The 27,697-nt window shown below is 42.3% G+C and overlaps 1 protein-coding gene across 1 annotated transcript in view; it reads left to right on the forward strand.

Annotated features, from left to right (window-relative positions):
• The window catches only part of LOC139414144 (gamma-aminobutyric acid receptor subunit gamma-3-like), a 42,961-nt gene extending 16,046 nt beyond the window's left edge, over positions 1 to 26,915 (forward strand). The window contains exons 4-9 of the mRNA XM_071162025.1: positions 3,461 to 3,681; positions 5,527 to 5,609; positions 16,257 to 16,394; positions 19,249 to 19,401; positions 22,553 to 22,761; positions 25,168 to 26,915. Coding sequence (XP_071018126.1) covers positions 3,461 to 3,681; positions 5,527 to 5,609; positions 16,257 to 16,394; positions 19,249 to 19,401; positions 22,553 to 22,761; positions 25,168 to 25,449 — 1,086 coding nt within the window. The 3' untranslated portion in view covers positions 25,450 to 26,915. The remainder of the gene's footprint in view (positions 1 to 3,460; positions 3,682 to 5,526; positions 5,610 to 16,256; positions 16,395 to 19,248; positions 19,402 to 22,552; positions 22,762 to 25,167) is intronic.
• The last annotated feature ends 782 nt before the right edge of the window (positions 26,916 to 27,697 follow it).

A 27,697-nucleotide genomic window follows, 5' to 3' on the forward strand; every position in this document is an offset into this window, starting at 1 on the left:
ATAATGTTAACTAGTGAGGAGCCACCCCACAGAGAGGAAGAGGGATATTTGACGACGCCATGTTTAAAATGGAGTGCATCTAAGATGTGACACCAGGTCTCAGGGGAACAACAGTAGATCAGTGGGTAGTGTTTACTCGACCAACAGAGAACTCATCCTATTATGCAGTCTGTCTAACCTTCAGTTTCTGATAGATCTCTAAAGGATTGCATCAGGACATTTGTCTCAATATCCATACTATACCACTTACATGTACATTTTAGTCATTTAGCAGACGCTCTTCTCCAGAGGGATTTACAGTAGCATAAGGGTTTAAGTGCCTTGCTCAAGGGCACAGCAACAGTTTTTTCACGTAGTCGGCTTCGGGATTCAAACCAGCAACCTTTCAGTCATTGGCCCAATGCTTTTAACAACTCATATTCATAATGTGGTGTGTATTCTATGTGGTGTGCTAGAATGAACTTTAGACTTTGTCTACCCTCCTCCATATTCCAGTAGATCGCTATAGGATTATATGGGACTATATGAAGGCTACAGGCCCAGATCGTATCTCCCCTTTCTAATAATTGGTGTCATCATACCTCTGTCGTCATAGAGCAATGAGCATAGGAAATACTTTGTCTGTTGGATTCCATTAGCTTTGCTATCCAATATCCATACTCATGTAGTTTGACAGCTGTCAGCTAGGATTTACAGTGACAATTAGTGTTAAAAATATATATATATATTTTTGTTAGTCAACAGAGGAACGCAGTGGTTCCCTTGGGCTAATCCAATACCATTACTTTAGTACAGTATATATCAGAAAATAAAAATGTGAGACATTTCAAAATGTTTTCATTGTCTTGTTTTCAACAATTGTTTTCACAGATTCTCCCAAGTATCCCACACATTGAGTTTCTGGATTGTAGATTTCAACCACAATGACCATCGTTTAATGACACTGGTTACTTGATGTACTCACTGAATTATTGACACGTTTTGTTTGAAGGGACATCTTCACAATTTTCCGCAAAAGGAATTGCTATTTTTAGGCTATATCTGGGAGGCTCACTCTGTGTCCAAGGCAACGGGGCTACCCGTAGCAAAAGCCACAGCCAGCCATACACAACATGCAAAAGTTCAAAGCTCTCTACAAGCAAGCTGCCCATTGTTGGCCAACCTTTTACACAAGACTGACCTTTTGGTTCCTCACTGTAAGCCTTTCTAAAAAATATATATATATAATTTGCAAAAAAAAAGTTTGGCTTGACAATGACAGCAATGGAGTTGGCAAGATCACAAACAGATCTGGGACCAGGCTAAATAAACAATGTAGAACAGAAATGTGTGTGGAAGCAAGTGTAATGAATCATACACAAGACTGTGAGTACTTCTAATGGGTTGATATTTTGGATTTACAGATCGTGGCATTGTACTGTAATGCTGTAATTCCTCTGAACATAATTTTTTATCACTTGACCTTTCATAATGTCGCAATTGACATGCTCATTTTAGTGCCTGCTGTTGGACTTTAAATTCATGAGGGGTGCTTAGTGTTGGCCTGGAAGTTGCGCTCTGGGAGTAATTCTTAGCCTTGTAACGACCGACAGAGAGGCTAAGGTACATTCATAAGTTACCTCTTTTTTTACATGTTTAATTTGAACTCACGTTCATCGTGGTAAGACTGTTGCTTTGCCTTTTTCACGTCTTGTAGCATCAGTCATTAAAAGCGTGGGTATGAGCTTTCATAATGATTTCCATAATCGTTAATGACACAGAACGAGGAAAGAGGATGTGGTTTTTCCATCTCTACACTGATAAGCTGTTTGAGCACAGCGTGTATTTTATAACCAAATATTATCGCCAGAGTGATGATTTTAACAGTAGCAATCATATCCAGCTGCTTATGGCCCTCATCTGAGGTAGATAATAAGGCTTTTTCTAAATTCCTTACATTTAGTGTAGAGATGGAAAAGACTCCAGGGTAGACTGAATTTGGAAAATGTAGTCCCCTACAGGCATGTTAAGACCTTAATTAGAGACCTAGGCTACTCATGATTAGTGATGAGTGCACACGCCGGGATTGATTAGCTCTTTCCTAATGTGAGCATTTTGTACTGGGATCCTTGGGACATCCAAGGGTTAGGGTAATGCTAGGGGTTAAAGGTTAGGGTTTAGGGTAGGGACGTGCCAAGGATTCCGGATAGCACTGACCCTTGTAAAAGAGACCTGGATCTCAGTGTGACTTCGCTGTGTCCATAAAGGTTAAATAAATAAAAGATACCCTGAGTTACTGTCCGATGACATAGTAGTTTACTGTACACACCCTTATGATGTAAGGAAGCCGGGTCTAGCAGTGGTTTAGGAAGCAAGTCATCTTCTTTGTTTTAGCCATTTTTTCAAGACTATGAAATGTCATTGCAGTCTTAAGGTTGTAATTAAGTTACTGAAGTGAAACTAATTGTGATGCCTCTGAGGAAAATATCTATTCATATTTATACAAACAGTTTATTGACCTTCATCTTACATTTCAAGGGTATTACAGGACTACACATAAGCTGTTAGAGGGGGAGAGAGCGGAATAAATGCATACCTGGTATTTTGGGTTTTTCAGATTTCCTTAGCGATTAATCACTGATTTCATATCACATTTATCTTCCGAACTTAGCTAGTGAGAAACTCATGGGTGGAAAAACATTGTAAAATGTTAGATCAGCATTATTAATTCAAATGTAGTCATGTAGGTAAATGATGTATCTTATCTGTGATACTAGTTTGTCTGATCAAGCCCGTTTCACTTTATTTCTCATACATTAATGTATGCCATTTAGCAGATGCTGTTATCCAAAGCAACTTGCAGTCATGCATGCATACATTTTTCTTAGGGTTGCCCCAGCGGGAATCAAACCCATTAAACCTGTGCTATGCGCTACGCTCTACCAACTGAGCCAAACCAGATATTATAAATGACTGTGGCTATTGTCTGGGAGGCTTGAGTAATATACTCTTTAGACTGACGTATTGTGTGATCGACTGTCCTTTTACTCCTTAAGGTCATAGTAACAGCTACAGTCGCGCTGCACCCATCACACTCTAATTAGTGCTGCATTAAAGTCAGGTCCCATGTGCCTGTAAAAGTTTCCAAAAGGTCACCCGTCAGAATCCAGATGTGGTTTCCGGGGGACGTCAACATAAAGGATTAGGAAAAGAGAAATACTTCTATTTTTTAGCACTTTTAAATGTTAAGGCAATTTAAACTTGTCTTATCATAGAATCATTTATGGTATGTTTTGTCTAAGAGAACAAAGGTCTTGTCTCGTCCTGTCTCTATGTTCGGGTAGACCATCAACACAGCGATGTGCAGCTTCTCTCAATGAAAAAAAAAAAAATGTATTCTCCAGAGTTGGGACCAAAATGTATCATAAAATATGTAATAATAGATGTAGGTTAAAGGTCATTTTGTTCTGTTTTGTTACAGGAATACGAAATTGACATCATTTTTGCACAGACGTGGATCGACAGCCGCCTGCAATACAACAGCACTATGAAGATCCTGACTCTCAACAGCAACATGGTGGGAATGATCTGGGTCCCTGACACCATCTTCAGAAACTCCAAGAACGCAGACTCTCATTGGATTACGATGCCCAATCAGCTTCTGCGTATCTGGAACGATGGGAAGATATTATACACGCTGAGGTAAAATAAATGGCTTTTCTTTATCGGATGTCACAGACATTGTTGTTTTGAACAGCCAACTATCGTCCCATCTTAGTTCAGAATTTACAGCTTAGCAAACATTGGGGTTTCCCTTGAAAGGAAAGAAAAAGACAATATAAATTAAAATAGTGTCATTACTACCTGTCTTTGTACTGAAGATCTAGAATATTCTAACGTCCTCAGAACTCAGGTAGAGTTCAACACAGTATAAGAAGGTGGCACAAACACACTGACGTCTGTGCCACATACTGTTGCTACGCCATTACACAGAAATAAACATCTGTCTACTCTATGATAAGACAGACATTGTTTTGTCTCTTTCATCATTGCTCCATTATGTGGGTTAGCATACTTGGTACGCTCGCTTTACACACTGAAGTACACTGTCTTAGGGAGGTCATGCTTTTTAGGGCATAAATGTCATCCATTCAGTCCTTTTTTGCAACGTTTTAAACCGTGGACTCACCTCCATTGAGAAAAGAGACATCACCCTGCTGTTTGCGTCACTGACTGAGGCATTCCCTTGGCAACAGGCAAAGCACAGGACAAAGGAAAATAATGTGTGGGCAGGTTAATTATTGTCAGCACTGACCTGGCTGGCTCCACAAGGCGAAATCATACAAGATCTGCCATTATCAGCCATTCTCAGTGAGCTTTATCGGTTAGTATTATCTTTGAGAATGATCGTTTAGCATTATACAGTGTATGAGCACTATCACTGAACATTATTATTGAGCATTATCACTGAGATTTGTTATTTAGCGTCATATAATGCCCATAATGTTTATACACACCATCATATACATATATATATATTGATATTCCGGACACTGACATTGCTCGTTATAATTTTTCTATATTTCTTAATTCCTTTCTTTCGATTTTTTTGATTTGTGTGTATTGTTAGGTATTACTGCATTGTTGAAGTTAGGAACATAAGAATTTCGCTACACCCACAACAACATCTGCCAAATATGTGTACGTGACCAATAAAATGTGATTTGATTTACTGGTGATGATTATTGTTGAGCATTATAATTGAGCGTTGTCAGTGAGCAATATCAGTTTGCATTATTAATGAGCATTTTCAGTAAGCATTCAGTTAGCATTATTCATCAGCATTATCATTTAGCAGATCTATAAATCTTCTTGAGTGGCATCCTGGTCTGATTAAAACAATGGAGTGAATCAAGCTCCCATCTAAGCTCTCATTAATTCCTCTTCACTGTGAACTTCAGTCAAGCCAATGTAAACAAGAGTGACATTTTATCAGGGAGACAGAGGAAGAGGAGAAGGAGAAAAAAAAAGAGAAGACGAATAGGGTGAAATTCGGTCCGATGACCTACATAACTCCGGGACGAGAGCATTTCTTCATCCAGTCATTTTTCTTAACTAGTCTGCCGGAGTTTGTTACTCAAGGAAAATAATAATTTGAAGGGCTCACCAGACTCGGAGGCGACCAGCCGGCCGGCCGACCGGCAATCTCCAGACCCCTGGCACTGGCAGTCATGTCAGGATAATAGGTGGCCCATTAGGTCTCTCACAGGCATGCAACAAGGTGCCAGTTTGTTATCCCTGCAATCGCTCATTCTTTTCACACTAACAAAAAAAAATGGAAACAGCATAGCAGCGAAATTCAGCATTATGGCTCTCTGTCTCTTTCTCAGCATGTGCAGTATGTAAGAACAACACCAAGAGCCAGCCTTCCCTTATTTCACACCCTATGCTGTCTTCATCAATAAATGACACGTTCACATCACCAGTGGTGTATGTGAGAAACGATGGCAATGCTCACTCACGGCCTCTCTCTGACTCGTGCTGTAGGTTGACCATCAATGCAGAGTGCCAGCTGCAGCTCCACAACTTCCCCATGGATGAGCACTCCTGTCCCCTGGTCTTCTCTAGCTGTGAGTATTGTGCGGCCAGGCAATCATGTCACCCATTCATATGTCACATTTTGTCTAAACATATACAAAAATATATGGGGAAATCATGTACATTTATGAACAATATATGGGGAAAAGTTGTATATTTAATATATGAACAATACACCAGGAAACATCATATTTCATATAGATACATGAAAAATGCATGAGAATAGGTCATATATTTCATATAGATTTATTAATTGACGCCTCCACATACAATTTAAGAAAATCATCTAGGGTAACACAATAAAGCTTGAAAGCTTAGTTCCATTCTGATCCTTTTGAAGAGGGAAGGGCAGCAAGGTTAGGCAGCAATGGTATTTGCAACAAACAATGACAGACCAAATTGTTGTTTGTTTCATAAATTGAGCAAATTAGTATAGTTCCATTTCCTAATAATCAACTCTGGACACGTGCATCTCCCTTGTCTCACATACCCCTAATATATACAACAATCAACACCTTATTTATGCACAAGACAATCACAGTATGATACACAATAGACACCAAAAGTCAGACCATACTATCCCGGGCATTTTCTTCTCACCCACGTACTGTAGTCTTACAACTCACTTTTATATAAACGATGGAGGTATCTGCAATAAACGCCATTGGTCACTACAGGTCCAATGTACTAGATCCAAATGATACCGTTTCTATTCTGTCACAGTATGAGGTCGATGCACATACAACTGTTTTGAGTAGGAGGCTTGTTGGGCAGATTCTCTGAAAGGTATATAGGTTTGTAGCCTGAACGATTTTCTGCAGTCTTTCATGAGAATGTGTGAGTCACCAATGTGAAAGCTTGATGCAAACCTACTCTGTACCTCTTTTCCATTCTTTAAAGCCACATGGAAAAGGACCAGGCTTTCTGGGCAGTCCATTAACAACACAACAACAGCACGTCACCTGCAATAAAATGGGACAAAATTCAGCTCAGGCAGAATGGGAAGTGAACATAGAACGTTATTATTAAGTGAAGTAGAACACTGAATTTCTACCCTAATTAAAGAATTGGTGGGAACAGGATGTGAAGGCCATGCACACTGAAGCTAATGGATTTCCAGCTGTTTCCCAGATAAAGACCTTGATCTTACTTCTATTAAGTCTACAATAAATCGCGCCCCCCCACCCTCCATTTCCCCACCCTTCCAATGAACCACTATTGCTTCACCATCCACAGCCTGTGTACTCTATGTACATCCATACAGTAAGTCATCCTCAAAAATGTCACCTTCAGAAAATAGTCCTATCATATTATTCTGGATTTTAATGTTTTTTGTTGTTGTAAATCAACATCTTTGTCTGATTGCCCAGACACAGATTGAGCGTAGTCCTGGTTTAAAAAGCATGCTCAATAGAGAATAGGCTTAATCTCTGACCTGGAAACAGGGGAAAACTCTATCCAGTCCTCCACACCACCCACCCACTGGCGTGGCAGAGCCGACAGACACATCCTCGCTGTTTGATATTTTCACTTACCCCAGGGAAAAGAACATTGGACATGTGGCGTGTTGTGCTCCCATGGCGACAATGGCGGCAGGTAGCCTGGCAGTTAGAGCGTTGGGCCAGCAATCGAAAGTGGCTGGTTTGAATACCCGAGCCGACAAAGTGAACGATCTGCCGATGTGTCCTTGAGCAAGGCACATAATTTGCTCCAAGGGCACCGTACTGCTATGGCTGACCCTGTAAAATAACACATTTCACCGACAGGAGTTTGGTGGCATCTTAATTGGGGAGTACAGGATCGTGTTAATGGCTGGAGCAGAAAAAAATGGAAGGGCATCAAACTCATGGTCTCTACATGTTTGATGGCATTGCATTCACTTCGTTCCAGACATTATTATGAGCAGTCCTCCCCTCAGCAGCCTCCATTGATTTATCTAAAACATTTATTTTGTTATTAAATCAATGTGGACTTCTCATCTTTCAGATCTTTAAAGGGATAGGTCACCCAAACTACAAAATGACATATTTGGTTTCCTTACCCTGTAAGCAGCCTAGATATGACAGCAATCCGTCCTTTGGTTTACCTTTCCTGGCACTGTTTCAAATGCTCATGTTTTTGCATTTGTGTCATGGGACCGACATTACAAATGTTTGCACATCGTTCAAATCATCCCAAAGTATCTCAAATTAGTTGTGAAGCTCAGCAAAGTCACTTATTAGCGAAAAATGGGCCCATGACTTGAATGGGCTTTGTGCCACAAATGCTAAAACTTTAGCATTTGGAAACAGTGCCAGGGATACTAAACCAAAGCATGGAGTGATGTCATACCTTGTCCATATACTGCTTACAGGGTAAGGATACCAATGTCATTTTGTCATTTGGGTGAACTATCCCTTTAAGCAGGAAGCGCATCGTGACTCAATCTAATGAAAAAAAGAGAATCCCAGGTAAGAGATGAGTCATTTCTGTCCATTGAAGTGTTTATATACGACCGAACCCAGAGCACAGTGCATATAGGCTGCTATACAAGGATTAATAGACATCTGTCCCTTATACATTCTCTTTGCTTTGACCCAAGCTATTATCTGTGCAGAGGAGAGAGGAAGTTGGCTGGGCTGTCTACCATGGCTCGTTTCAGTGTAACCTACAGTACAGAGTGGGATATGTCAATAACTGACCTTTACCAGTGAAGAGACAATCTTACAGTGTACTGACTGTACTCCACCCATCTTAATGGAGACAGGAGAGTATGTGGCTTCTGTTATGTATTGGGTAATGTTGTTGTGGGCACGTTAAGGAGCGCGCACAGACACTCCCATATATAGCGTGCCCGCCCCATACAGTGGGTGTAAAAGTTCAGTCACCTGCCGACATGGCGTTCATGTTTCTTGCCTGCACCATGGAGTAAATAGCCTAAACTTGCCTTTCTGCCTCCTCAGTATTGGATTGTACTTTCACTATGTCACGGACATAGTACTGAACACGAGGCGACTCTGGACTAGAATGTTTGAAGAGGATTTGTGAGTAAACATAAAATGGGCTCCTGAGTGGCGCTGTGGTCTACGACACTACATGTCAGTGCTAGAGGTGTCACTACAGACCCTGGTTCGATTCCAGGCTGTTTCACAACTTGTCGTGATTGGGAATCCCAAAGGTTGGTGCACAATTGGCCCAGCGTCATCTGGGTTAGAGTTTGGCCGAGGCAGGCCGTTACTATAAATAAGAATTTGTTCTTAACTGACTTGCCTAGTTAAATAAATAAAAGTGGATTTTCCTTTTCTGACGTGATCATGGCTTTTTATGGGAAGAGTAAGGAGTTTGTTGATGAAAAGCATAGGTCTTGGGAGGAGTATGTTGAAAGGCTGGAATGTTTTTTTGTGGCTAATGACATTGGAAATGACGAAAGTAAATGCACTGTGCTGCTCTGTGTGTGCGGGACGGTGACGTATTCTACACTGAACAAAAATACCTCACACAGTTGAAGTCGGAAGTTTACATACACTTTTGTTTGGAGTCATTAAAACATGTTTCTAAACCACTTCACAAATTTCTTGTTAACAAACTATAATTTTAGCAAGCCGGTTAGGACATCTGTGTGCATCACACAAGTAACTTTTCCAACAATTGCTTACAGACAGATTATTTCAGTTATAATTCACTGTATCACAATTCCAGTGGGTCAGAGGTTTACTTGCACTAAGTTGACTGTGCCTTTGAACAGCTTGGAAAATCCAGAAAATAATGTCATGGCTTTAGAAGCTTCTAATAGGCTAACTGACATAATTTGAGTCAATTGGAGGTGTACCTGTGGCTGAATTTGAAGGCCTACATTCAAAGTCAGTGCTTCTCTGCTTGACATCATGGGAAAATAAAAAGAAATCAGCCAAGACCCCAGAAAAACAATTGTAGACCTCCACACGTCTGGTTTATCCTTGGGAGCAATTTCCAAATGCCTGAAGGTACCACGTTCATCTGTACAAACAATAGTACGCAAGTATAAAACCATGGGACCACGCAGCCGTCATACCACTCAGGAAGGAGACGTGTTCTGTCTCCTAGAGATAAACGCACTTAGGTGCGAAAAGTGCAAATCAATCCCAGAACAACAGCAAAGGACCTTGTGAAGATGCTGGAGGTACAAAAGTATCTATATCCACAGTAAAACTAATCCTATATCTACATAACCTGAAAGGCCACTCAGCAAGGAAGAAGCCACTGCTACAAAACTGCCAGCTCTGTCAGGAGGAATGGGCCAAAATTCACCCAACTTATTGTGGGAAGCTTGTGGAAGGCTACCTGAAACATTTGACCCAAGTTAAACTATTTAAAGGCAATGCTACCAAATACTAATTGAGTGCATGTACATTTCTGACCCACTGGGAATGTGATGAAAGCTATAATAACAGCTGAAATAAATCATTCTCTCTACTATTATTCTGACATTTCACACTCTTAAAATAAAGTGGTGATCCTAACTGACCTAAAACAGGGATATTTTTTACATGGATTAAATGTCAGGAATTGTGAAACTGAGTTTAAATGTATTTGACTAAGGTGTATGCAAACTTCCGACTTCAACTGTATGTACGGAAGTATATATTTCAGGCACACCTGTTGCTGACAGGTGTATATAATTGAGCTCACAGACATGCATTCTCCTTAGACGAACATTGGCAGTAGGAGAATGGCCCGTTCTGAAGAGCTCAGTGACTTTCAACATGGCAACGTCATAGGATGCCACCTTTTCCAACAAGTCAGTTCGTCAAATTTCTCCCCTGCTAGAACTGCCCCGGTCAACTGTAAGAGCTGTTTTTCAATTTAATTTAAAAAATATATATATTTCACCTTTATTTACCCAGGTAGGCCAGTTGAGAACAAGTTCTCATTTACAACTGCGACCTGGCCAAGATAAAGCAAAGCAGTGCGACACAAACAACAACACAGAGTTACACATGGGATAAACAAATGTACAATTAATAACACAATAGAAAAATCTATATACAGTGTGTGCAAATGTAGTAAGATTAGGGAGATAAGGCAATAAATTGTAAATAATTACAATTTAGCAATTAAACACTGGAGTGATGTGGAGTGATAGACATGCAGAAGATGAATCTGCAAGTAGAGATACTGGGGTGCAAAGGAGCAAAAAAAAATAACAATATGGGGATGAGGTAGTTGGGTGGGCTATTTACAGATGGGCTGTGTACAAGTGCAATGATCGGTAAGCTGCTCTGACAGCTGATGCTTAAAGTTAGTGAGGGAGATATAAGACCATAAGACTTATAAGACTATAAGAGAGAACTGGATGGAAAGGCAGCCAAAGGAGCAGCTGGCTTTAGGGATGACCTGTGGAATATACCTCCTGGAGCGCGTGCTACGGGTGGGTGCTGCTATGGTGAACAGTGAGCTGAGATAAGGTGGGGCTTTACCTAGCAAAGACTTATAGGTGACCTGGAGCCAGTGGGTTTGGCGACGGATTGAAGCGAGGGCCAGCCAACGAGAGCATACACGTCGCAGTGGTGGGTAGTATATGGGGCTTTGTTGACAAAACGGATGGCACTGTGATAGGCTACATCCAATTTGCTGAGTAGAGTATTGTGAACTGGAAACAACAATGGCTCAGCTGCAAAATAGTAGGCCACACAAGCTCACAGAATGGGACCGGCGTGTAAAAATATTTGGTTGCAACACTCACTACTGAGTTCCAAACTACTTTTGGAAGCAACGTGGAAGCAATGTGGAAGCACCAGAATTGTTTGTCGGGAGATTCATGAAATAGGTTTCCATGGCCGAGCAGCCGCACACAAGCCTAAGATTACCATGCGCAATTCCAAGCGTCGGCTGGAGTGGTGTAAAGCTCACCGCCATTGGACTCTGGAGTGATGAATCACGCGTCACCATCTGACGGATGAATCTGGGTTTGGTGGATGCCAAGAGAACAGGAAGGCCCTTTCCTGTTTCAGCATGACAATGCCCCCATGCACAAAGTGAGGTCCATCCAGAAAGGGTTTGTCAAAATAATTGTGGAAGAACTTGACAGTCCTGCACAGAGCCCTGACCTCAATCTCATCGAACACCTTTGGGACGAATCGCCCAACATCAGTGTTCCACCTCACTAATGCTCTTGTGGCTGAAGTGAAGCAAGTCCCCGCAGCAATGTTCCAACATCTAGTAGAAAGCCTTCCCAGAAGAGTGGAGGCTGTTATAACAGCAAAGGGGGGACCAACTCCATATTAATGCCCAGGATTTTGGAATGAGAGGTTCATGTAATGTATAAACACAGCGTGTAAAGTGTTGGTTTTATGTTTCATGAGCTGAAATAAAAGATCTCAGAAATGTTCCATATGCATAAAAAACATATATCTCAAAAATAATGTGCACACATTTCTTTATATTACTGTTAGTGAGCATTTCCCCTTTGCCAAGCTAATCCATTCACCTGACAGGTGTGGCATATCAAGAAGCTGATTAAACAGCATGATCATTGCAAAGGTGCAGCTTGTACTGGAGACAATAAAATACCATTCTAAATTGTGGCAGTTTTGTCACACAACACAATGCCACAGATGTCTCAAGTTTTGAGGGAGTGTGCAATTGGCATGCTGACTGCAGGAATGTCCTCCAGAGCTGTTGCCAGATTATTTAATGTTAATTTCTCTACCATAAACTGCCTCCAATGTAATTTTGTCAGTACATCCTACCGGCCTCGCAAACGCAGACCACGTGTAACCATGCCGTCGTGTGGGCGAGCAGTTTGTTGACATCAACATTGTGAACAGAGCGCCCCATGGGCAGGCATAAGCTACGGACAACAAACACAATTGTATTTTATTGGTGGCAATTTGAATGCAATTTGAATACTGTGATTAAATCCTGAGGCCCATTGTCATGCCATTCATCTGCCGCCATCACCTCATGTTTCAGCATGATAATGCATGGTCCCATGTTGCAATGATCTGTACACAATTCCTGGAAGCTGAAAATGTCTCAGTTCTTCCATGGCCAGCATACTCTCCAGACATTTCACCAATTGAACATGTTTGGGATGCTCTGGATTGATCTATACGACAGCGTGTTCCAGTTCCTGCCAATATCCAGCAACTTCACACAGCCATTGAAGAGGTGTGGGACACCATTCCACAAGCCACAATCAACAGCCTGATCAGCTCTATGCAAAGGAGATGTGTTGCGCTGCATAAGGCAAGTGGTGGTCACACCAGATACTGACTGGTTTTCTGACCCACGCCCCTACCTTTTTTTAAGGCATCTGTATCAATTTTCCCAGTCATGTAAAATCCAAAGATTTGGGCCGAATTAATTTATTTCAGTTGACTCATTTCCTTATATGAACTGTAACTCAGTATTTGAAATTGTTGCGTTTATAATTTTTGTTCAGTGTACATTAGGTTCTCTACCCACATAGTGGCATGTTTGAAGTGGCCTTTCAGCCCAGATCCGTCAGAAATTGTGCAGAGATTTTATTTTCATAATTGTAAACAAAAGGCAAATCAGAATATGTCCAGTTTCATTGCTGGTCTGCGCAGGCTTAGATCTCCAGTTTCATTTCTGGTCTGCGCAGGCTTTCGGTGCACTGGAGCCAATGCTGCTTGACAGAATTGTTAGATGAGTCTATTGGCTGAGCCCAATCTGATATTTAGAGTGGCTGAGGTAAAAGCCTTGGCAGCTGAGACTGCTGCAAATAATGCCTGCCTGCTTCACCCTGAAAGATCAGGTCCTCCGACTGTTCCTGTAATTCATCTCGCTGAACGTAGTAGGCCGGTGCGCACGGAGGGGGCGGAGTCAGAGTCCAGAGATGACTTCAAAGCCTGTTTCAGATGTGGAGGTGCTCATAATTCCAACAGCTGTAGGTTTAGGGTTGCAACCTGTCACTACTGTAAACGGAGGGGACATATAGCTCGACTTTGTTTGACAAAGGTCCCAGTCCCAGGCCTCAGGCAGTTCATTCATGCCCACTAGGACTACACAACAGACACACTTGGTAAACTGTCACCCAGACCCTGAGAAGTATGTTGTCTATAGTACCCATGGGGGGGCCACAGCCTGAGAGAGAGAAGTCCATTTTTGCTGCACCCAGTGTTGAGTTCCTGGGGTTCCACGTTGACAAGGAAGGCGTGCGACCAACCCAGGATAAGGTAAAGGCCATTAAGGAGGCACCTTCTTCCCAGAACAAATCTGAGCTTCCGTCGTTTCTGAAGCATCTCAATTTTTACAACTGCTTCCTGCTTGATAAAGCTACAGCCCTGGCATCGCCTACTGGACCTGGCCGCTCATGAAGAAGTCTATAATGAGGCTAAGCAGCTGCTGCAAGCAGATGGGCTGCCAGCCCACTATGACGATAGAAAACCCCTGTTACTGGTCTGTGATGAATCTCCATATGGGCTTTGTTTAGTCATGTGGAATATGATGGTCGGGAAGCACCTGTGTGCTACGCATCTAGGACCCTAACTGTCGCTGAACAGTAGTATGCACAGCCGGATAAATAGGCCATGGCGAACATTTTTGCTGTCATGAAGTTCCATCAGTATTTGTCAGGTCGCCATTTTTGTGGTCTACACCAACCACAAGCCCTTGCTGGGCGTGCTTCATCATATGAAGCCCATGCCCAAAAATATTTTCACTTGCATGGTCAGATGGAGTCTGAGTACTGGGACATAGTTATGAGCTCTGCTATCATCCAAGGAAGCAGTTGGCTAATGCAGATGCCCTGATTTGCCTGTCACTCACTACCCCTTTGTCTGAGCCACCACCTCCCTGGGAAGGGATGCTGTAGAAGGTGGTGCCCGATGCCCTTCTCCATGCTTCTAGGAAAGCCGCACTGACCTTCAAGGATCCTGTCCTGTCCCGAGTGCTTCGCTGGGTTCTGCATGGATGGGCCTCTGAGGATCCTGGCAGACCGTTTGGGTTTCAATGGTATCGTCGGAACGAGCTGTCGGTTCACAAGAACTGTGTGTTGTGGGCCAGTCGGGTTGTGGTACCTGGCATGGCGAGCGAGGGGGTCTTTTCCATGATTCATGATATGCATCCTGGAATATTGAGGATGAAGGCACTGGCACAGAGATATGTGTGGTGGCCCGGGATGCACATGGAAATTTAGGCTGTGGTGCGCCGCTGTGTTCCCTGTCAGGAGTCACCCTGCTCACCCAAGGCTGCCTTGCACCCATGGGAGTGGACCACAAAGAAATGCTTGTCTTCATATGGACTTTTCTGGGCAATTCAAATTAAATACTTTTCTCATTAGAGTAGATTCCCATTCAAAGTGCATGGAAGTAGCCATGGTTATCTTAATGCCCTGTGGTGCTGTAATAAGAACCCTCCATTTGCTGTTTGCCATTCATCGGTTGTGTGACGTCCTGGTGTCAGATAATGGAGCTGCCTTCACTTCTACTGAGTTGAAGGAGTTCGCTGGGTGTAAATTAATCAGACATTTCACCACAAACCCATATCATCCGTCCCTCAATGGCCAAGCTGAACATATGGTTCAGACAACCAAGGAGGATCTATATCTTGGTGGGTGACTGGCAGGCCTGACTGTCAAGGTTCCTCCTGTCTCAACATGTTACGACGGCGTCTACTGGCAAGATTCCAGCCGAGCTGTTAACGAACAGGCGATTGACAACTGCTTTAGATCGGCTGCACCCGGACATGGCAAGTGACATGCGTCTAAGGCAGGAGGGTGATGCAGACAGGGGGCGTGATCATTTAAGGTGTTTTCTACCTGACGAGTCTGTGTACACGAGGAACTACTCTCGAGGCCCTATGTAGGTCCTTGCAGTTGTGGAAGAAGCCACTGGACCGGCCTCTTACAAGACTCGGACGCCTGACGGTAAAGTGCACCGCAGCCATGTGGATCAGCTGCAGGGCCATGAAGCTGCAGCCCCCTCTCTCATTGGCCTGGATGCCCTGGACACCACACCTTTAGGAGGCAGTGCCAACTCCAGAGCCAAACCCTGATACCCAACTTGCAGCTGAGCCCTAGCCTAAACATAGCTTTCTGCCTCCTCGTTATTGTATTGTACTTTCACGGCATAATAGTTTCTAAGATATGGACATGCACTCAGGACATTCCACATCATCTCACCAGCTTCCCTTTGTTGTAGCTTTCGCTAATGTGAATAACATTGTCGCTTTGTGCGTGTGTGTGAGATACACACCTCATAATAACTTGTCAATGGGATACAGTTCACCTGCTTGAAATCATCAGAGCACAATGAAGTGATTCATTTCCGTTGCATGGCTTTCAAATTAGATTTCACAGGCACACACACACTTCTGTGAAAAGGGAAGGTCAACTCTAGCATCAACACAACACTCTCACAGTAACTCAAAGTATCCTATTACACTTGGTTCTGTCCCTTTTCATTTGCTCTTACAGCACTTTACTATGGCACTGTTTTTTACTTTTTAAAAGTCTAGTGGTGCTATACTGTGCGTGTGTGTGTGTGTGCCGGCGTGTGCGTGTGCTGTTCCCGTATTTAAGTGTATTTAACAGTATGCAATTAGTAGGTTATATAATACATACATAGGAATATGTCCAGTAAGACCCATCAAACAATGAAACATGTATGGGTCAGATTGAAGCATAAATCTTATTTTATTAGAATTAAATGCTACCATAGGGTCACAGGGTCACTGTGTGTTTACTTGACTTACAGATGGTTACCCCAAGGATGAAATGATTTACAGATGGAAAAGGAACTCCATTGAAACCTCAGACCAGAAGTACTGGCGCCTCTACCAGTTTGACTTTATGGGCCTGCGGAATACCACAGACGTCCTAAAAACAACAGCAGGTACAGTAAATTAGTTATTGTACATTTAATACCCAAACAGCTGACCTGTTTTTCACAACCAATGAAATAAATCCTCATCACAGCCCTTCACTGGCTCCTGTGTTCTCCATCCCATTTCTCTCTGAATTATTAGATACTGATTCCAAGGAAAAAGGACAAAGTGCTATTTTTAGCTGTTTTTTAATAAAATTATCTACATTTACTGTAAATGATCTGTCATATTCTCCTGTCTGTTAGCAGCGGGAGACAGCAGGCATTACCAGCTGGTGTCTTGAGGTCTGGTGCCACCACTCTGGCTTAAGTCAATTGCTTTTCCAGTCTTTGTAAACTATCGCATTGCAAAGACAATTGCTTTGCCAGTTTTGCAAGATATTGCCAGAGAGCAAAGACAATACATTTTCTTGGAAGATAGTCAAGATATGTAGTATTATTGTATCACGGAAATGACAAAGACAGCATTTGGCAGGTCAGAAAACAGGTTGAAATTGCACTTAGGAGTAGTACTCTGGTAGTAGACTTAGAAGTAATTTGGTAGTAGATTTAGGAGTAGTAATTTGGTAGTAGATTTAGGAGCTGTACTCTGGTAGTAGACTAACATGCTGACCAGACCGGACACGTCCCGTGCGCGAGCGTCGCAAAATAGATGTAGAAATCCAAGTTATTCAATTATTGCACCCACTGCTCACGAGCGTCTGCGATGCCAAGGGCTAAAATAGAACTCCTTTCTATTTCTGACGCAGATCGCGCTGAAAGTCCTGCCTCTCCCATCTTCTCATTGGTTTATAGAAGCAGGTACCCATGTGCCATCTCCTCATTGGTTATGCCCACGTGGGTGATTGAAAGACGAACTGTTTTGCCAGTCGTCGTAGTAATACTATGAAAGTTTAGATGCGGTCACCATATAAGTTCAAAGATGAAAAAGCCTGGGAGGAGAAATGACTAGAAACGATTCGGTTGGCCATTTTATGTGTGGATCAATTTTCGGAGTAGAGGACCTTGTTCATTTCAGGTAAAATAACAACCCAATGTTTATATCCCAGGACAAATTAGCTAGCAACAGCAAGCTAGTTAAATAGGACAAATAGGCTAGCAAGTGCAAGCTAACTAGCTAAATTGCCATACTTGTATAATGCTTTTCGACCTGTCCCCACATGAATGTCATTGGTTCAGAGTTTGTTTTGATATTTTAACCTGCGTGTCGTGATTGCGTTTGGTGTGGGGGTACAAAATAAATGTATGCACGATAGCACACGCGCGCAGCCGGTTTGGGTTCTGTGTTAGGAGTAGTACTGTGGTAGTAGACTTAGGAGTAGTAATTTGGTAGTAGATTTAGGAGTAGTACTTTGGTAGTAGATTTAGGAGTAGTACTTTGGTAGTAGACTTAGGTGTAGTACTTTGGGAGTAGACGTAGGAGTAGTACTGTGGTGGTAGTGAACTTAAGAGTAGTGCTCAGGGAGTAGACGTTGTCTTTATCATTCACTGTGTAATAAAATAGTGCACAATGAAAGTGCATTTACCTGTTTTCATAATTCAATGTGACATTTAACATATTGTTTCTCTGTAGGCTGCTTGAAGCTTATCAGTAGTCCCATCCGGTATAAAGGCAAACATATTTTTATACAAACCATCAGGATTAAAGATTCAAAATATTTAATTATTCACTTAAATGATTTTCAGAGGCCTAGGATGTGGTTTGGTTTTAATACTGAATTCTACATCTATTTATTTCCAACCATCATTCCTTGCGACTAAGGTCGTGTTTTACAAACAGGTATCTAATTATACTCATGAGTGGTGCTTGCTGGAATGACTTTGCAATACATTTTTAATGCATTCGTGACAGCATCGAAGATTAATGTAGCAGCGTTTTAAGGGGCTGATAAATTGATCTCGTGTATGAATCCTCAAGCTGTAATTAACCCATATTGACCCTATTCTCAAATTTCATAGGTGACAATGCTCTACTTTATTCCTTTTGGAGAACGGTGATTTCATATCCATTTTGAAAAGAAAGTCTTGAAGTCTTGTCTTGAAAACTCAGGTGATCCAATAAATGATGTATTCTGCGTATGGTGCACTGTGACACAAGTCCACGTTCTGAGTGGAGAACTCATGAAAGCCAGAGTTCTTCCACAGATCTTCCCTCAGTTCTGTTCAAGGAAATTAGACATTTCTCATCTTGTTTTCACTTTTTCTTGACTCCCAGCCTGCATCATGCTGCATGATGATTAGCTAGCTTGCTCCTGCAGCTAAAAATAGCATGTCATTAATTTACATCTCGACAAACTCGGGAAAACAAAGCGTTACGTTTCTTCTTGTTGTTTTTCATCCAGCATGAAATTAATAGGTATTGTGCTGTAGCGTGGTAATGAGGAAAATGGCGAGTGGACAGTTCCCATGCCACCTTGCCCTCAGGGACTTCTGGTTATACCGCTGTCATATCTGCCTCCTTTCTTTCTATTGTTACAGCATCCCTCTTCAAAACCCACCAAAGTAGACTCCCTGAAGCATTGTGTATGGTGCCATCTTCTGTGGTTCCCCCTGATGCTATATCTCATGATTCTCTCTCGCTCTCTCTTTCTCCCACCCTCCACCCCTCTCTCCCTCCCCATGCTGGCTCGTTCTTGTTCCACCTGACGCTCTGATTCTCCCTCAATCGCTCTCTTTCTCCCACCCTCCACCCCTCTCTCCCTCCCCATGCTGGCTCGTTCTTGTTCCACCTGACGCTCCGATTCTCCCTCAATCGCTCTTTTTCTCCCTCACCCCCCCCCCCCCCCCCCCCCCCCCCCCCCACTCTCTTCCTCCTTAACTTGCTCCCTCCCCCTCTACGCCCCTCTCGCCCCCCCTCTCCCAGGTGATTATGTGGTCATGACAGTGTACTTTGACCTAAGCAGGAGAATGGGTTATTTCACCATCCAGACCTACATCCCCTGTATCCTCACCGTGGTGCTCTCCTGGGTCTCCTTCTGGATCAATAGTGATGCCGCCCCTGCCAGAACAGCACTAGGTAACTGATCTGAAGAATACCATTTGGCAGGATACACACTGATGTGATAATACGTAGATTAAGAACCCCAAGGATTCAATCAAACCTGTTCCACCAGTGTTTATGTAGTGCACTGTATGTGTTCAGAAATGACTACCTCTGCATGTGTTATTCTGAAAGGGGAAAAAATATGTCTGAGTCTAGCTGGTTGGTTGAAAAGAAGGGTACCACAATGGCAGATTGCATGAAAAATCAATATTTTATTGTTTAGAGCAGAGACCAATTACGCAATGTTATGTTCTGCTTTTCAGATTCTTGTACCATTTTATTTTGTATATGCGATGTGCTTGTAATTCATCAAGGCTTAACAATCACCTTTTTTTGTTTACACTTGTAATTCATTCATGATTTTCCCCCCGATGCATGCTTTCCATTAGTGCATGTGCATTCGTCTGGATTATGTAGTTGAAGGTGATTTGGAGTTTGAGTTGAACTTTGCGGTAAGTACGATTCAATTCCTCCAGACAGCTCTTGTAGGTGACCTTGACCAAGTCATTTTTTGTCTTCAAGGTCAAATATATCACATTTAGTCCAAATTACAGTATTAGCCTTATACATGACCTTTAACTAAGTGACAACACAACCACATTTGCAATGGTGGTTAAACAAGTCGAAGCTTAAAGTGTATTAACGAGTCCGTTTCATCACCAAACCATCCTTGAACCACCACAATCACATTGAATAGTCTCCCTCGGCAGTCTTGACACCTGTTACGACACCGTACAAAGATAAGCCCGGAAACATGTTTGTCTTTCCCCTTGCTAACAGGTAAGGATGCCGACTGTAGGAGTAAAGATAAATATCCCATTCTCGTTGACAAAAGAAGTAATTTAGTGTCTATTCTGGGGCACAAAAGCGCAGCGTTGATTTTCCGGGCCTCCCCGCTGATCGATAGCAGGTTGAAAAGAGGAGTGATAAGGAAAATGGGCTCTGACTGCAAAGAGCAGGAGATATGTCAGAGTGGCTGGTGGTGGTGGTAGGGGGCTAAGGAGGAGGCAGGTGCTGACATGCAGGTGCCCCCTGAGGGTGTAGTGTGGTTTGGGAGCAGTGACTGGGTGTACTGGGTGACATTCCCAAAGAGCCAGGTTCACAAGGGCCACCACAGATGGTAATGACTATCAGGCTATACCTGACAGGGAGTAAGGGCCACCACAGATGGTAATGACTATCAGGCTATACCTGACAGGGAGTAAGGGCCACCACATATGGTAATGACTATCAGGCTATACCTGGCAGGGAGTAAGGGCCACCACAGATGGTAATGACTATCAGGCTATACCTGACAGGGAGTAAGGGCCACCACAGATGGTAATGACTATCAGGCTATACCTGATAGGGACAGGGACAGGGAGTAAGGGATAGGGATGCTCAGTTCAGTGACTCATACAGTGTGACCCCTCCCTTTTTTTTGTCACTTTCTTTTCAATCTCTCTTTCTTTCTCTCTCTGTGTCACGACAGCACTGTAGACTATCTTTGTATAATGTTCTTTCTATCTGTTTATTTTCTATGTGCTGTATCTGTTCATATGACATCTATGGGTCTTTGTGTCCCTAATTTAGTGTAGGTGTACTGACATCTTTCCACATGCATTCTTTGTATCTATATTATTTTCTGTTCTTTTCTGTATTTTTTACGATACCTTTTTGTCATTTATTACATTTTTGCCATTTTATTTGGAGGAACCAGTTAAAGTTGCTCTTACACCTTGCCTGTTTGAAAGTTAAGAAGGAACTCTGCTGACTAAGTGCCAAAGTATGTATAGAAGGTAAGGGAAATAGGTGAAGGTAATCATCGTGGCCAGCAGAGTCTGAAGGAAGGGGGGATTGAGTATGAAATATCAGCTCAAAATAGATGGGCCTTCTTGTCTCCATGGTAACTGCTAGGAAACAGCACCACATTCAGTCATCAAATGAGAGGTTCCTGGTGATGTGCATAAAAGAGCGAGAGAGAGAGTGTGTGTGTGTGTGTGTGTACTGTATATAGAGTGTGTGCATATGAGTGTGTGTGCGTGTCACACCCATCACTTTATATCAAAGGCTCTATACATGCAAAATCTCAGCCGGTACATTTAGCTCACTTTTCACTATATATACTCAACAAAAATATAAATGCAACATGTAAAGGGATGGTCCCATGTTTCATGAGCTGAAATAAAATATCCCAGAAATGTTCTACAAGCACAAAAATCTTATTTCTCTCAAATGTTGTGCACAAATGGGTTAGTGAGCATTTCTCCGTTGCCAAGATAATCCATCCACCTGACAAGTGTGGCATATCAAGAAGTTGATTCAACAGCATGATCATTACACAGGTGCACATTGTGCTGGAGAGAACAAAAGGCCACTTTTAAATGTGCACATATGTCTCAAGTTTTCCAGAAATTTACACCAGAGCTGTTGCCAGATAATTTAATGTTCATTTCTCTACCATAATCTGCCTCCAACGTCGTTTTAGAGAATTTGGCAGTACGTCCAACCGGCCTCGCAACCGCAGACCAACGTGTAACCACGCCAGTCTTGGACCTCCACGTCCGACTTCTTCACATACGGGGATCCTCTGAGGTGTGGTGCTGAGGTGTATTTCTGTCTGTAATAAAGCCCTTTTGTGGGGAAAAGCTCCTTCTGATTGGCTGGGCCTGGCTCCACTGTGGGTGGGCCTATGTTTTCCCAGGCCCACCTATGGCTGCACCCCTGCCGAGTCATGTGAAATCCATAGATTAGGGCCAAATTTATTTATTTCAATTGACTGATTCCCTCATATGAACTGTAACTCAGTAAAATCGTTGAACTTGTTGCATGTTGCCTTCATATTTTTGTTCAGTATATTTAAGCACTGACAATGTATTGATGTAAACGTCCATTTATTTCTAAAGCTAAAACCCTCGGTAATTGATAAAATATCTTAAAAACGTATTTGCAAAATATATTCAGACTATTGCCAGAGAAACATATTGCAGCCGTTTTGCCAAGAGCGATATCAAACAGCTAGTACAGGGTGGCAGGTAGCCTAGCAGTTAAGAGTGTTGGGCCAGTAACCGAAAGGTCGCTGGTTCGAATCCCCAAGCAAACTAGGTGAACAATCTGTGTTATGACGCTGACTTTGTTCTTTCAGGTATCACCACTGTGTTGACAATGACCACCCTTAGTACAGTGGCCAGGACCTCCCTACCCAGAGTCTCCTATGTGACGGCCATGGATCTCTTCGTCACTGTGTGCTTCTTGTTTGTTTTTGCGGCCATGATGGAGTACGCCATCCAAAACTACTACGCCTACAGGGCACAGAAGCCCCGCTACAACAAGACAAACAAGACACAGAGACTGGTGAGCTTTCCTCCGTACCATGTAATGGTGTACCTTTCCTCCATACGATGTAATGGTGTACCTTTCCTCCATATGACAAAACGGTGTAACTTTTCTCGATGCAGTGTAATGCTGTTATAGACATGGACCGAGGTTGTTTGTGTTGTCACAGTCAATAGCTCTAGCCATGGTAGCGATTATGGTCTCAGTGGGTGGAGGTCTAGTCCATCCTTCATATCTCCATCCTCTTGCATCAGTCACACTGTGCACGGGCTGTGATAGTATTGCAGTCAGTGTCTCTGGCCTGCATGGTAGCAAATTGGGAGGTTGCCCCCCGGTGAGGGTTGAGGTCTGGTCTATCCCCCATCCTTCATATATCCATCCTCTTGCACTAGCGACCGGTCACACAGTGTACTTGGTAAATGGCGTGTCATGTCATCATGTCATGTCGTGTAAGTGCTGTCGAGCCAGTGAGTGAGTCCCAGCTTAGGTAGAGCACTAAGCCGAGGGGTTCTATCTCATTGCCTGCCTGGGCTATGACAGCGTCCTGCTGGGTGTGGGAGGACACGGCCCGCTGCGGAGCTTTAATGCATGACAGCACAGCTCCACTCACAACGCATCAGCTCTCTTTCTCTCTTCAACTCTTTCTCTCTGTCTCTTTTCATCTTTCCATCTGTCTTTCTCCCTTGTTTGCCCACATGTATTTATTGTCTCCTGTCTGGCTTTTGTTGTCCCCCCGCCCCCTCCCTGTTGCCTCTCTCAATTAAATTCAATTCAAGGGGCTTTATTGGCATGGGAAACATATGTTAACTTTGCCAAAGCAAGTGAAGTAGATAATGTACAAAAGTGAAATAAACAATTAAAAATGAACAGTAAACATTACACTCACAGAAGTTCCAAAAGAATAGACATTTTTAATGTCATATTATGTATATATACAGTTTTGTAACGAAGTACAAAAGGGAAAATAAATAAACATAAATATGGGTCGTATTTACAATGGTGTTTGTTGTTCACTGGTTGCCCTTTTCTTGTGGCAACAGTTCACAAATCTTGCTGCTGTGATGGCACACTGTGGTATTTCACCCAATAGATATGGCAGTTTATCAAAATTGGGTTTGTTTTTCGAATTTGTTGTGGATCTGTGTAATCTGAGGGAAATATGTGTCTCTAATATGGTCATACATTTGGCAGTAGGTTAGGAAGTGCAGCTCAGTTTCCACCTCATTTTGTGGGCAGTGTGCACATAGTCTGTGTTCTCTTGAGAGCCAGGTCTGCCTACAGCGGCCTCTCTCAATAGTAATGCTATGCTTACTGAGTCTGTACATAATCAAAACGTTCCTTAAGTTTGGGTCAGTCACAGTGGACAGGTATTCTGCCACTGTGTACTCTCTGTTTCGGGCTAAAGAGTGTTCTAGTTTGCTCTGTGTTTTTGTTAATTACTTGACACATTGGAAATAATTATCTTTTTGTTTTCTCATGATTTGGTTGGGTCTAATTGTGTTGCTGTCCTGGGGCTCTGTGGGGTGTGTTTGTGTTTGTGAACAGAGCCCCAGGACCAGCTTGCTTAGGGGACTCTTCTCCAGGTTCATCTCTCTGTAGGTGATGGCTTTGTTATGGAAGGTTTGGGAATCGCTTCCTTTTAGGTGGTTGTAGAATTTAACGGCTCTTTTCTGGATTTTGATAATTAGCGGGTATCAGCCTAATTCTGCTCTGCATGCATTATTTGGTGCTTTACAAGGATATTTTTTGCCGAATTCTGCATGCAGAGTCTCAATTTGGTGTTTGTCCCATTTTGTGAATTATTGGTTCACAACCATGAAGGGCAATGGATTCTATAACTGATTCAAGTATTTTTAGCCAGATCCTAATTTGTATGTCGAATTTGATGGCATAGAATGCCCTTCTTGCCTTGTCTCTCAGATTGTTCACAGCTTTGTGGAAGTTACCTGATGTTTAGGCCAAGGTATGTATAGTTTTTTGTGTGCTCTGGGGCAGCAGTGTCTAGATGGAATTTGTATATGTGGTCCTGGCGACTGGACCGTTTTTGGAACACAATTATTTTGGTCTTACTGAGATTTAGTGTCAGGGCCCAGGTCTGGCAGAATATGCAGAAGATCTAGGTGCTGCTGTAAGCTCTCCTTGGTTGGTGACAGAAGCACCAGATCATCAGCAAACAGTAGACATTTGACTTAAGATTCTAGTAGGGTGAGCCCGGGTGCTGCAGACTGTTCTAGTGCCCTCGCCAATTCGTTGATATATATGTTGAAGAGGGTGGGGCTTAAGCTGCATCCCTGTATGAGGTCTTCCTTCCTCTGCCCCCTCCCCACATTTCTTGCCCTACCTTCTCTCTCACACTCCCTCTCTTTCTCTCCCTTTATCGCTTACACATCTAAGGAGATGGCCTTCCTCTGTCCCCTCCCACAGACCTACTCGATGCTAGACATGGGGCCCAGGTCCCCCACCACCGTGGTACCGTTGAACAACAACTACTCATACTGGCAGGACTATGAGGATGTGTACGAGTGTCTGGACGGGAAGGACTGCCAGAGCTTCTTCTGCTGTTACGAGGAGTGTAAGGGGGGAGGGTGGAGGAAAGGCCGCATCCATGTCGACATTAAGGAGCTGGACGTTTACTCGAGAGTCTTCTTCCCTACGTCGTTCCTCCTGTTCAACATCGTCTACTGGGTCTCTTATCTCTACCTTTAGCAGTTTCAGTTGAACTTGATAGAATTCGTTTGGACAAGTATGAAAAGACTCAAGTGGGAAGAGGAGATGTCACAAGACATAAGATGTCACTCAGTGGCAGCTTTGTGCACGTTGACACTTGATTGGTTGGTGGGTTAGTGTAGCCAACCAATAGACAGCTGTGAGACCCTAACACCAGGATGCTAGCCAGATAAGAGATAATGAAGCATCCATAGTGCCTTCTTCAGGAAGGGGCCATCACCTATACAGAGGTGCAATAAGGGGACTAGAAGCGTTGGGAGTTTTTCCTACATAGGTTATCCCACATCCGCCATTTCAACGCATGCTATACTGTTCATTAAAAACGATCCAGGATCGAGGATGGACTGCACTATGAAATGATTCTATTGTTGCTTTGTATTTCTTAGTTAGTTGCATAGTCATTGCAAGCCATTTGAAATATATAGAACCTCAATATGATTTATTTTAGACATCAACAGGATCATTAAATATTAGGTCATTGATAACATTGATTTGGTTTAGATTAATATACATTTATATCATAAACATTTGAATTATGTTTCCTACCAAGGGTGATATACAACAAGAACATGCATAGTATACCTACAACACACCATAACATAATAATTGAAAGATGAAAATACTACTTTTGTAAAATAATGTATCTAATAAAGTTTTCTTTAGTAACATAGAGTTTTCCAGAGAGTATTAATAGACTATTTGATAATTAAATACATTGTCTGAGGACAAGGAATGGTAAGGTTTCAAACTAAAGTAATATTGAGATGTTGTTTAATTAATTTACAGAATGTGGACATACATTTATCTCCATACAGCAGGCCGACAATGCATCACAGGCTGAGGGCCAGGGTAGCATTTGGGTCAATACAGTACTGTATATATTGTGCTAGTATTCAGTACAGTAATAATACATTTTTTTTATGGTTTCTCTCCAGCAACACTATTGCTATTTTATTGAGTAAGAACATGTATAGCTCATGTTATATCATACAGTAGCTGTTGTACAAAAACAGATAATAACATCACAAAGAATTGTGAAAGGTGTGTTTTTGGAGTTAAAAATAGTTTTATTTACTGTAAGTAACACTGTTGTTTCTGCAGTGGTGTGACTTAGAAGTATGGTAGTATCCTGTATTCTATGTTTTAAGAGAACGTGTATGTGAGAGATGTTTTCATGCTATTTCCATAGTTGAATGTAGATCATACTTTAGACCAACAACAAATAGTGGTTTTCAACTCTGTATAACAACACAAATATTGCACTTCATAAGTGTCTTAGTTTGATATAATGTATTTACAATAAATCAAAGACTATTTTCTAAGTCTGATGGAACGCACCCTTTTGTTACAGCAGATCTGAGAGAACCACTGTCTTGGTACAGCTATGCTTTTTAGAGAATCCAGTCTGTGGTATTGCTTAAATTAATAAAACTATCTTTGCTCAAGGTCTGGAGTGTGTGTGCACGTGTGTGTGTAGGTGCTTGCATTCACATGTAGGTCATTTGAATCATTAGCAAACTGTGATCTTACTTACTTACACACACACACACGCACTGTAGTTATTTAGATATAAATATATTTCAAAATACAGGAATGGTTTTGTCTCTGATGTGGTTGCGATAGCCCACTTTAAACCTCACACTGTGCATCCTGTTGTTTCGAAGTAGTGAGGCAAGTCAATGAAAAGTCATTATGCACAATAATCATACCTATTAGGAAGTAGGCTAAGGAAATCCAAAACAGACCCTTTTATTCCCACAGAAGGAAATTAACTCTACACACGATTCATGTCTATTGCAGAGTAGATCGTTATACAATTAGTGTCCTCATATAGAAATAACCAGATGTTATTGTTCAGGGCCTGTATTCACAACATTTCAGAGTAGCAGTGTAGATCATATGAGATCATATGCACAGGGGACACCTGATCCTAGATCAGCACCTACTTTGAGATACTTTTTGAATACGGTCCCGGAGCTCACCACGGAATATGGATACCCCTGGTGTGTGTGTGTAAACATGCTAACATACAGTGCCTTGCAAAAGTATTCAACCCCCTCAGCGTTTTTCCTATTTTGTTGGATTACAACCTGTAATTTCAATAGATTTTTATTTCATGTAATGGACATACACAAAATAGTCCAAATTGGTGAAGTGAAATGGAACAAAATAACTTTTCGAAATAATAAAAAACAGAAATGTGCACATGTATTCACCCCCTTTGCTA

The sequence above is a fragment of the Oncorhynchus clarkii genome, chromosome 7, assembly GCF_045791955.1.
Source record: "Oncorhynchus clarkii lewisi isolate Uvic-CL-2024 chromosome 7, UVic_Ocla_1.0, whole genome shotgun sequence".
Classification (NCBI taxonomy): domain Eukaryota; kingdom Metazoa; phylum Chordata; class Actinopteri; order Salmoniformes; family Salmonidae; genus Oncorhynchus; species Oncorhynchus clarkii.